At 45.4% G+C, this 12,038-nt stretch overlaps 1 protein-coding gene across 7 annotated transcripts in view; it reads right to left on the bottom strand.

Annotated features, from left to right (window-relative positions):
• The window catches only part of LOC105023490 (RNA-binding motif, single-stranded-interacting protein 3), a 121,968-nt gene that overhangs the window by 35,177 nt on the left and 74,753 nt on the right, over window positions 1-12,038 (bottom strand). For all 7 annotated transcript variants that reach the window (XM_034297674.1, XM_020054902.3, XM_020054901.3 and 4 more), the window contains 2 exons: window positions 9,128-9,285; window positions 7,714-7,793 (listed from right to left, as the gene is read on the bottom strand). In XM_034297674.1, coding sequence (XP_034153565.1) covers window positions 7,714-7,793; window positions 9,128-9,285 — 238 coding nt within the window. The remainder of the gene's footprint in view (window positions 1-7,713; window positions 7,794-9,127; window positions 9,286-12,038) is intronic.

Here is a 12,038-nt window from a genome sequence, read left to right as displayed (position 1 = left end):
GTTTTTGTGTAGATTCCTTTAGAGCACGTGTGTCATCCGTCACAACATGACTGGAACATGACAGATACACGAGAGAAGCCTTCAGAAAAAGCCTTCTCCGTCTGGATCTGTTATGGTCGGGGGTCTGAAAAAGGTCATTGTGAATGTGTAGTTGGAGAATGTATTACCTCAGCGCAAATGCACCAGCTGAAGGCTTTGAGCGAGTATATGTGCTTTGGGGGGGGGGCAGGGGGGCGACCATGCCCCCTTGGTGTGAACCAATGGAAAAGGCACAAGGAGAACTTTCACTTTCTTTACAACAAGGACAGTGGATCAGATGAGAAATTGTCACTCACAAGATTTTACACAATACAAGTGCCCAGTCTTCCCATTCCCTCATGCATATCTTCAATGCCTGTTTGATTAATGGAAAAGTACCTCACACTTGGAAATGTTGCTTTCCATAAAATACCCCCCAAAAAGACAGATATATCGACAGAGTATGAATGAGCAAGTTTGTTTTCTGACTAAAAACTGAAATGTTTTATTTCATGCATAAATGAAATAGAGGTGCCTCTGGCCTTGTGTGGACAATACATCTGACGTGTACAAAGGCTCCTTTGGCCAAGTTATCTGGGGGAAGCAGCTGACTAAACCAATCCCACTCATGTTTGGCATAAAAACAGGCTGCCCATAGAATGTGGTTAACCTATCAATCATCCGCTGGCAGAAATGGACATGTCAGGGTTGTCATGGCCCAAATAATGTCACCAAATCCAGCACCGGGGTGCCTGGATGACATTCAGATCTTCTCCATAGAGGAGCTTCTTATCAAAGGCATGCTCTGATAGCTAGATTACTTGTTTATAAGGTCTGGCATAGATGTGAAAGACACAAAATGTACAGGGCTTTATAAATGGGGCATGGCAGAAGACCAGCCACGGGTAGATGTCTACAACGAATAAGCCCCAAACATTTACACAGATGAACAAACCAATCAGCACACTCTCGTCACAAATCAGGCAGCTGTCTTCGTCATTAATGTGAGTATCCGACCAGGCATCATGTGACTGACAGACCCCCGTGCCCATGAAAGTAGCGGCTGTCAGAAAGACGTGTGCACATTTCGTGAAACGTTTCTGTGGAAAAATAAATAGAAAATGAAACAAAAACAAAACTCAAAAAATGTGTTTCACATGGATGAATAGATGAATAAATGAATAGATAACAGGAAATGCATGCACTTGCTTAAACGTCGACATGAGGAACCAATATGCCATGTAGCTGACACTTCCATCCTGTGTGAATCACGGTCATGCGTTTCGGCTTCCGAGTGGCCCCTGCAGGACATCGACCCACAGCGTTCGGCGTTGCATGTGCGCACTGACTTAGCCACTCAGGACCACGTCTCCTTTCAACTCTCGTGCAAACAATACTCTACGGTGAGTCTCCCAAAACGAGAAGTCATTTTCGGCAACTTGCAAGTAATTTTTTTTTTTTCATCAGAGGTAGAAAATGCAATAAACGAATCACCCTTGACCACAGGAGGTTAAGAATCACAATACTCCCAATTACGTAGGACGGGAGTGTGTTTAATGTTTAAGTTTCGCTCAGACGCTGTAATCAACTTACATATAATTGATTCAGACACCAATAATCCCAGTTAACCCACAGCTAAAGTCTCATGTAATTGGTCAGATACAATTTTAAAGTTCCTGTTTCTGTTAAGAGAAAACTGGAACCGTATCTGGAAAGAGGCCCTCAACCCCTCTCAATCATTACCAGCAAGCTTACGGGCTAAATGTCACGAACCTTCGGAAATTCAAAAGACACTAACACCTGTGAAATCCATCGTTTGTCCAAAGCACCACAAGGAATGTTGAAATTATCTCAAGAATTCTATTATTCATAACAAATCTGCAGTAATTGTTTTCAAAATTAGCCTGCAGTGTGAAATGCTGCGTCACCTTGTTGGCCAATAGGAGGGTTGAGGACGTAAGCAGCGTTCAGAAAAACACAGCTTAGAGCAAATTGGTCTTGGCACTTCTTGTTCAAAACGGAATTCCAGATTGGAGTATTCCTGAAACCAGGAGGGAATAAGCAGTTATTTCTCGAAAACCAGGATCGGTATAAGAGGATCCTAGAATTTCTATGCCTATAGTAATACTAGTAACATACCATTTATTGATGTGTGTGTATCTCAGGGTTTCATAAGACACCACTATTGGTGTCATGCCATCTCATCAAGCCATCGTACGCCATTATTCCCACTCAAAATGTTCTCTGATTTGTCAGGAGTTTTTTCCCCATTCTGAAACAATATTTGTGTGGTTTGTGTGGACCTTTAAGGAGCCATGGTAAGATTTTAAATGGTAGGGGTGATTTCACCGACTTTGATTGCATCCCAAATCACATGCTCACTCCCTATTGTCCTCCGTGAAAGTAGTGCACTACATAGCCAAGAGGTGGCCATTTGGGAGACACCCTTTTATCTCTTTTCTGGTGTCTACCTCCCATCAGGGAAGAGGACAATAAAGGTTATTAAAAATGCGCTAAATCAGATAATTCAGTATAAGAAGACGATTTCCCTTGGAAGAGGTTCTCGTTACAATGTTATCACATTATATGAAAGATTGTGTGGGTGATGCGGATGTGAGCTGTTTCCATTGCGCCCCATCAATCACTCGGAGGCATAACAAAGCAAATAGAACACTTCATTACTGCTTAAGCTCACTGAAAGTTTTACTGTTATCATGAAGTGACGCTTGGAATCCACTCTCTGTGGATCAAGACGTACACAGGTACAAAGTACCTAATTTCAGGCCTGTTGTGGTAAAAGTAATCTTGCTCTGCTACATGCTATCTCAGTAGGGCATTTAGTCTTGTCTAAGGAAAATGGAGATAATGTCCACGTCTCTAATCCTCTTACATAAACAAATGTATTTCCAACTGCTTTGCATTTGCACTCAGAGGATTCTTAGAAACATGGAGGAGAAAATCTACGTTTTGTTTTTCTTCTGCAATACACACACTTCAGAGGACGAGTCAAACATGGAGTTTGGCTGGAATGCCAGATGCCATGTTTCATCAAAATAAAATGTGGAGTTTCTGTTGGTGTGATTTGTGTAAACTGGATGACCTTTATTAATAAATGTGGCTGGACTTCAGCTCAAATGTACTTGGGCCAAATAAGTACAAAGAAATACCACTTTCCCAGGGGTGAACTTTTTCACATGATTGAGTTTTCTTATATGTCTTAGATACAGGACAGACAGATTCTTTGTAAAAATGCACAAATGCTTTAATACATATATTTCTAAGGCACGGCAGTGAAGTCCAATTTCAGTGTAATTCCAAATAATTTTCTATATACAATATATTTATTTATGTTCCACAGGGGTCCTAAAACCCTGAATCGAATCGCTAAAAGGATCCATTTGGTATTCACTGATAATCACTTCCTAATGTTGGGTCAGTATAAATCTCTATTAAGGGGAAACACGTTTAAAGGCGAACCCGCTGGCTCCTGAAAGGCTAACCCGACTTCATGACTGACAGGAAAGTCTGGTCTCAGAATCCTACTCTGTGCCTGCGCTTTAAATGTCAAGCTATTCCCGACACTTTGTCTCGCTCTGGCCTAAGCTACTAATGAGTCTTGATGGAGCGCTGCTCCTGATCAATGCTGATCCATACTGTCACACATCATATCAGGAGACTGTCTCACGGTCTGTGTGCTCATCACATCAGGAGACTGTCTCATGGTCTGTGTGCTCAACACATCACATCAGGAGACTGTCTCACGGTCTGTGTGCTCAACACATCACATCAGGAGACTGTCTCATGGTCTGTGTGCTCAACACATCACATCAGGAGACTGTCTCATGGTCTGTGTGCTCAACACATCACATCAGGAGACTGTCTCATGATCTGTGTGCTCAACACATCACATCACATCAGGAGACTGTCTCATGGTCTGTGTGCTCAACACATCACATCAGGAGACTGTCTCATGATCTGTGTGCTCAACACATCACATCAGGAAACTGTCTCACGGTCTGTGTGCTCATCACATCAGGAGACTGTCTCACGGTTTGTGTGCTCTCAGTGCTGGTGGTCAATATAACGTATCAACATGAAGGACACAGTCGTACAGATGCATCAGGGCACACTGAACAGTGAAGACATGCGCTAACACACACGCACACACAGTGCTCAAAAATGTATTAAGTCTAAAGACACAACGGTGGCCCTAATATTGCTGCGAAAGACTTACCCTGGCTTTGGCAACCCTTTCCGTCCCAGCAAGTCTTTGAACTGAGCACAAAGCAAGTGTTCTTAACATTATCATCACAAGAGTGTGAGAGAGAGCAGTGTCGTGCGCGACAACGACCGGGCGGAGGACACCAAAACACCCGACCGCACTCTCACAGCCATGATCACTCGGTCGTGGCCTCAAAGCCAACCTCAGGGGTAGATTTAAAACCCCTCTGGGACAATCTTTCCACTTCCTTCTTGCACTGACTTTGCTGTTTGGTACTTAATTAAAAGGCTGTACTCACTACCACTGAGCTGACACAGTTGTTTTATAATGTACCATATGACTGGCTGACTGTCACTCTTAAGAGAAACCTTTCTTTCTCTATCCCTCCCTCTCCTCCCAACTTGCCCTCCCACTCTCGCTTCCCGTTCTCCCTCTTCCATTCTCTCTGTCTCTCCCCTCTCACCTCACACACCTCCCTCACTCCTTCCCCCATCCTATCTTTTTTCCCCTCTCCCTCTGTGTTGTTGAGTGTGGGTGTGTCTATAGCAGCAATCAAAGCCTGTGAGTAACTTTGACCTGTTTTTGGCAGCTTTGTTTAGGAGCAGATTTGATGCTTCACCCCCACCCCCCACCACACACACCACGCTGGATGCCGTGACAGAGACAGACTCCTCACTCTTGAACGTGATGGTGACAGGCTGGCACTAAGTATAATAGAATGCTTTCACACACACACGCGCACACACACACATGCCCATTTCTGTCATAATGAAGCTGAACCACTAAGGAGAGGAGATTAATGTCACTTTGTTAAGAGGTCTAAAGACATGTCACTAGGTAAACAGACAGACAGGTCTAAAGACGTGTCCCTTAGTTAACAGAGAGACAGGTCTAAAGACATGTCACTAGGTAAAAAGACAGATAGGTCTAAAGACATGTCACTAGGTAAAAAGACAGACAGGTCTAAAGACATGTCACTAGGTAAAAAGACAGACAGGTCTAAAGACATGTCACTAGGTAAACAGACAGGCCGGTCTAAACACACATCCCTTGGTTAACAGAGAGACAGAAAGCTCTAAAGCCACGTCCCTTGGTTAACAGACAGACAGAAAGCTCTAAAGACATGTCACTTGATTTACAGACAGATAGACAGACAGGTCTAAAGGCATGTCACTTGGTTAACAGACAGACAGCTCTAAAGGCATGTCACTTGGTTAACAGACAGACAGCTCTAAAGACATGTCACTTGGTTAACAGACAGACAGGCAGATGTGAAATCATCTCACTGCTGACAGATCACCAAGTGGTCACGCACAATTGATGGTGACTTAATTCACATTGACACATGTATCAGACACGCTTATCCAGAGTAACAGTATCTAAGTTAATCAATCTTAAGATAGTTGGGACAACTCATAAGTAAATGTTCCTCAATAAAGTGTCTCTCAGCAGAGTCAATGCTAGGAGTCAATGCTAGGAGTCAATGCTAGGAGTAATGCTAGGAGTCAATGCTAGGAGTCAATGCTAAGAGTCAATGCTAGGAGTAATGCTTAGAGTCAATGCTAAGTGTCAATGCTAGGAGTCAATGCTAGGAGTCAATGCTAAGAGTCAATGCTAGGAGTCAATGCTTAGAGTCAATGCTAGGAGTAATGCTTAGAGTCAATGCTAAGAGTCAATGCTAGGAGTAATGCTTAGAGTCAATGCTAAGAGTCAATGCTAGGAGTCAATGCTAGGAGTCAATGCTAAGAGTCCAGACTAAGAGTCAATGCTAAGAGTCAATGCTAGAATAGGGGGACATTTATCATGGTTCTGATAACAGTTCTACTGCACTGTAGTTTCACAAGATGGGGGTTTGCAAAGAGGCAAATTGCACTCTGGGAATAATGTGTCAGCGTGTGGTCTGTAAATCCTACGCTCAAGCACTCTCCCTCTTTCTCTCTCTCCTGCTCTCCCTCTACTTCTCTCCAACCGTCTCTTTCTCTCTTCCTTTGTCTCTCTCCTCCTCTCCTCCTCTCCCCCTCTCCCTTGTTCCCTCAACCCTCACCACGCTCTGCCTAATGAAAACAGCTGGAGATTGATAGATGTAGATCCTTTAAAGACACAGACACATAAAATGTTTCAGTACAGACACATAACCCTCTTCAGTACAGACACATAACTCTTTTCAGTACAGACACAATGTTCTGTACAGACACATAACCCTGTTTAGTACAGACAAGTGGTATTTTTCAGTACAGACACATAACCCTGTTTAACACAGACACACAACCTTCTTCAGTACAGACACATAACTCTTTTCAGTACAGACACAATGTTCTGTACAGACACATAACCCTGTTTAGTACAGACAAGTGGTATTTTTCAGTACAGACACATAACCCTGTTTAACACAGACACATAACCTACTTCAGTACAGACACATAACAGACACAATATGCTACATTCCCTCATCAGTCACCCTGCTGGCTCTGTCCTATGAAGAGGCTCAACTCACATGCACTCTAACATGGAAGTGCTGGAAACCTACACACCCACACACACACACACACACACACACAGATCTGCAGAGTTCCATCCACACCAGACAAAGACAGATGGAGTGATCCATCATGCACCTGTCTTCCTGTCTGACAAAGAGCCAAAAGCTGCACCTCACAAACACACAAAAAGGTGCACACACAAAGGTGCACACACACACACACACACACACGCACACACACGCACACTATCCCTCACACATCACATCTCTATAGCTGGGCCACAGACCAATCTACTGATCTATCTCTTGCTTTCTCACTCACTCTCTCCCTTCCCTCTCTAACCCGATCAGACAAATGGAACCACTCTCCCGCTCCTCTGTCATCCTCTCCACTCCTTCATCTTTCTCCCTCTATCTTTCTCCTCATCCTTTCTTGCATCTCTCCCTCTGTCTTCCCACTGATCCATCTCTACCTCTCTCTAATCTCTCATCCTTCCCGTCATCCCTTTCTTCCTCCGTCCCGTGTTGTAGTGAATAAAACATCAGTGCTGCACTGTGAGCCAGGAGGAGGACAGTTAACAGACATACAGTACAGCACCATTAGGAAACTGCACCCAGCTAGAACCTGACAGGACCCGCCATGGGTGTCTGAGGACCCCAGGCTGACAGGACAGGACGGCTATGTGCCTGTCTGTAAATCCGGGCTTCAGCCTGAGGGAGTTTACTGCAGGGTGGGTAAGGATGGGGATGGACATCTTGTTTTTCAAGGTGTGGCCCGTGTCACATACACAGCAGCAGGTCACTGAGTCGCTAACTTCCTACACCCTGAAATATAACAAGTCAGGTTCTGCTGCTGAAATGAAAGAAATACTGTGCTGTTTGTTATACCGTCTGAACGAGCACACACACACACACATGCCCACACACACGCACACACACCAACACACATGCACACCACAGTAAAGGAGCCAAAGGAGATGTTGATTCTTGGTACCTGGTACGCCTGGAAGGGTTTTTAGAAACTTTCCGTTGAAATGTTGAATGACCATGTCACACTTCTCCGTTGATTCCATCCTGGGAGACAGATGAGAGGGAGGTGGGGTAAGTAGAGAGAGAGAGACAGCAAAGCGTGAGAAAGAAAGAGAGAGGAAAAAAAGAGATTGAGATGGTGTTCATAAGAAAAAGTCTACAAGGCAGCTCCTTTGTCCTGTCTCATTCAGTGCCACTCATCTCTGCCTATCCAATCATGTGTGAATTGTTAATTAGCCACTTGGCATAGGCAGACAGAGTGCGGTCCCAGAGAGGTCTTTCTCTATAGTCACTGACCCTGAACAAAGAGGCCAGGACTGGCTCGCCTGGGCCCTAATCACTGGCACACTCCAGAGAGACACTGAAGAACCACAGAACACCCGTTCACTACAGGCATGTATACAGAACCACGGAACACCTGCTCACTACAGGCATGTATAGAGAACACAGGAAAACATGTTCACTGGGCATATGTATAGAAAATACACCAACTCTGCTCTCTACAGGAATGTATACAGAACCACAGAACACCTGTTCGCTACAGGAATGTATACAGAACCACAGAACACCTGTTCTCTACAGGAATGTATACAGAACCACAGAACACCTGTTCGCTACAGGAATGTATGCAGAACCACAGAACACCTGTTCTCTACAGGAATGTATACAGAACCATGGAACACCTGTTCTCTACAGGAATGTATACAGAACCACAGAACACCTGTTCTCTACAGGAATGTATACAGAACCACAGAACACCTGTTCGCTACAGGAATGTATGCAGAACCACAGAACACCTGTTCTCTACAGGAATGTATACAGAACCATGGAACACCTGTTCGCTACAGGAATGTATACAGAACCACAGAACACCTGTTCTATACAGGAATGTATACAGAACCACAGAACACCTGTTCTCTACAGGAATGTATACAGAACCACAGAACACCTGTTTGCTACAGGAATGTATACAGAACCACAGAACACCTGTTCGCTACAGGAATGTATACTGAACCACAGAACACCTGTTCTCTACAGGAATGTATACAGAACCACAGAACACCTGTACACCATTTTGAACCCAAAAAAGTAAGCAAGTAACACCAAAGTAGCCTACAATTATCATTTGGCTTTATTTATCTAAATATATTTCATAACGGCTAAAAGTATGTAGCTTATGAAAAGATATCAGGACAGTGGCACGGATCAGGGGCTGGTCATGTGACCAGTCCACAGCCTTCAGGCAAGGGACCTTCATAGCGTGAAAGGACCTGATCAAATGCCAGTCGGCGTCCATGTGGTCACATGGCACCAGGCCCCCCCCCCCCCCCCCAACCTCATCATCATCATCATCACAGCGATCCAGACAGAGTGTGTACCTGGCGAAGCCAACACCTCTGCTGACTCCGTTGGCGTCCCGCAGAATCCGTGTGGAGATGACGTGACCGAACGGTTTCAGCATGTTTTCCAGCTCTTGCTCGTCCATGGACACGGGCAGGTTGGAGATGTACAGGTTAGTGGGGTCTTGTTCCTGTTGCTGTGGGTGGGTGGGGATATAGAGAGACACAAGGTTAAACCTCCCCCACGGACACGGCCAGGTTGGAGAAACAGTGGAGTCCTGCTTTTGGTGGGGGGGGGGGGGGGGGCATGGAGACAGACTAAAGAACATAGAGCCCCACTGACACAGCATATACCCACTGTACTGTCCTTAACACCGTGCATAGGAAACACTCCACAGGGCCGTGGGTCTCTAGAACCCCCACAACTGGACCCCAGGAGCACGTACACCGAACATACAAGAACCACGTCGGAAAGGAAACCCGACGCCAGGGCCCCCCCCCCCCCCAGATGAGCTTGTTTTATTTATGTTTTTACGTGATTCGGGGGGCTTTTCTCATAGCTAAGGTGAGAGTTTACCATATGTTCGGTAACGTCGGTCAAACGTTACCGAACGTTTGACCGACGCCCGTACCTGGCATGAGTTTATAAATGAATTACCGACATTGGTGATGTAAGGTCCTCCGGTGGCTGAATATTCCCACTCTGAGTAAGACATATGATGTCATCGCATGTGTCCCGTTTGGCAGATGATACCCCACAAAGTGCACTGCATTTGTCCGAGGGCCCCGGTTAAAGCTTGTGCACTACATTTGAAATAGGGTTCCATTTGGTAGGCAGTATGTTTGTGACCTGAAGCCAGCGGTCGAAAACAACAAGAACTTGTAAATGTTCTGCAAGACTCCTGAACAATCTGCTTGACATGTCTGGAGGGATTAGGAAAAGATTATTCTGTGTGTGTGGTTGTTTTCGTGTGTGCGTAATGGGCAGTGCAACCAATTCAACTTGCATGATCAGCAAGCTGCTTGGTGGAGCACTGAAACAATTAGACTTGGCTCAAAGTGAGGGTTGGAATAAACCTGTGCTTCTTCGCACTGCTGTGACTGAATGAAACATCTGTTTCTGTCAAAAATCTCTAAATCTGGTACCCAACACTACTGTTGTTTGCTCCTTGGCGTTTAAGGCTGTGTGTCTCTGTAAAGCACTTTGTGACAACTGCTGTTGTAAAAAGGGCTTTATAAATACATTTGATTGATTGATTGATTGGTACCCTACCCTCTAACTCTGGTACCCTACCCTCTAAATCTGGTACCCTACCCTCTAAATCTGGTATCATACCCTCTAAATCTGGTATCCTATCCTAACATCAAAAACTGGTCAGTTCTGATCAGACGGAATAGCCTTCAAAGCCCTTGCGCATCAATGAGCCTAGCCTTGCCGTTTCAGAGATGCTCTGACCCAGTCGTCTGACCACAACAACTTGGCCCTTATCAAAGTCGTTCAGGACTTTACTCCCACCCGTTTCTCCTGCATCCAACACGTTGACCACGAGAGCTGAATGTTCGCTTACCATCTAATCTACCCAGACATTAACATCTGCCCTCGTTAGGAGATGATCAAAGTTACGTATCTATATCATCTGTAATTGGGAGAAACACAGGGAGCAGACATAATAACCGTCTTCCATGACCTGGAAAGCAGTTTATTAACAAAAATGGGGCGGATGGAAAAACAAAACCGATGCCCAGTGCTGCTTTTCTGGGGCCCCCTTACCCCCCCCCCCCCCGCAAGGGGCAAGTGTGGACTGTCCAGGGTTGGTTGGGGAGGCGCGTTCGAGGACAGACGCAGGTTTCTCCCGGGGATGTTGGCCCAATGCTGACACACAAGATTCACATTCACACCACATGTATCTAGATCTACGTATCAACTCCCTCCCGCCGCCTTTCTCCTCGATCCCCTCCCCCTCCCACTCTCTGTGTTGTCCTCATGGTTTCCCTGCTGCCTGTTGGATGTTTTCTATTTCTGACAGGGTGATTGATTCCAGTCTGGCTGGACAGCCACAGTATCTGGAGGGCTTGCTCCGGCTCAGGGATGAAGTACTAGGAGGAATGAATACATTACACAAACAGAGACAGAGAGTGATGGGGAAACAGAGAGCGAGATGGAGAGGGAGAGATGGAAAGACAGAGAGAGAGAGAGAGAGAGAGAGAAAGAGACAGAATGAGAGGAGAGACAGAGAGAGAGAGTGAAAGGAGAGACAGAGGGAGAGATGGACGGAGAGAGAGAGACAGACAGACAGGGAGAGACAGACACCCCCTCCCCACTGATTGATCAAGGTGTGGCCCGTCTGTTTGTAGTGACTAATCCCTTGGTGTAGATGAGTAGTACATTTCTCTACGGCTGGCAAAACATTTGAAATGACCTACACTTGCATAAACCACATAAGCTTTGTCCTAAGAAGAGACAGATGGAGAGAAAAGTAGCAAATGAAAGAGGGAGATTGAAAGAGAGGGAGAGAAGAATGGGAGAAGACACAGAGGGAGAGATGGATGGACAAAGAGATAGAGAGAGATAAAGACGAGGAAAGCGATGGTGTGAGAGTGCGACAGACGGGGACAGACACACAGGTGTTTGATCCACAACATCATGTTGGTTTGACTCCAGATCAAAGAGCCGGGAAATGCTGGGAAATGTTTGACTGTCACTTCAGGTTCGTATCCGGCAGAGCTGGGACCAAATAACATTTGTGTGTGTAATACTCGGCTTAAATGGGCTCGTTTGCTGCAAATTAATCAATGGATTTGCCCCGAAAGTGACTTAATGAAATGTCAGAGAATCAAAGAAAACAACATCTATGTCAACCACATGTTGGTTTCCACTTAAATGTCTGTCTGTCTGTCTGTCCATCCTCCCCTGGCCCTGACCCTAACCTTGACCCCTAAGCCTGACCCT

The sequence above is a fragment of the Esox lucius genome, chromosome 16 (genome assembly GCF_011004845.1).
Source record: "Esox lucius isolate fEsoLuc1 chromosome 16, fEsoLuc1.pri, whole genome shotgun sequence".
Classification (NCBI taxonomy): domain Eukaryota; kingdom Metazoa; phylum Chordata; class Actinopteri; order Esociformes; family Esocidae; genus Esox; species Esox lucius.
This window is presented reverse-complemented; position numbering and strand designations above follow the sequence as displayed.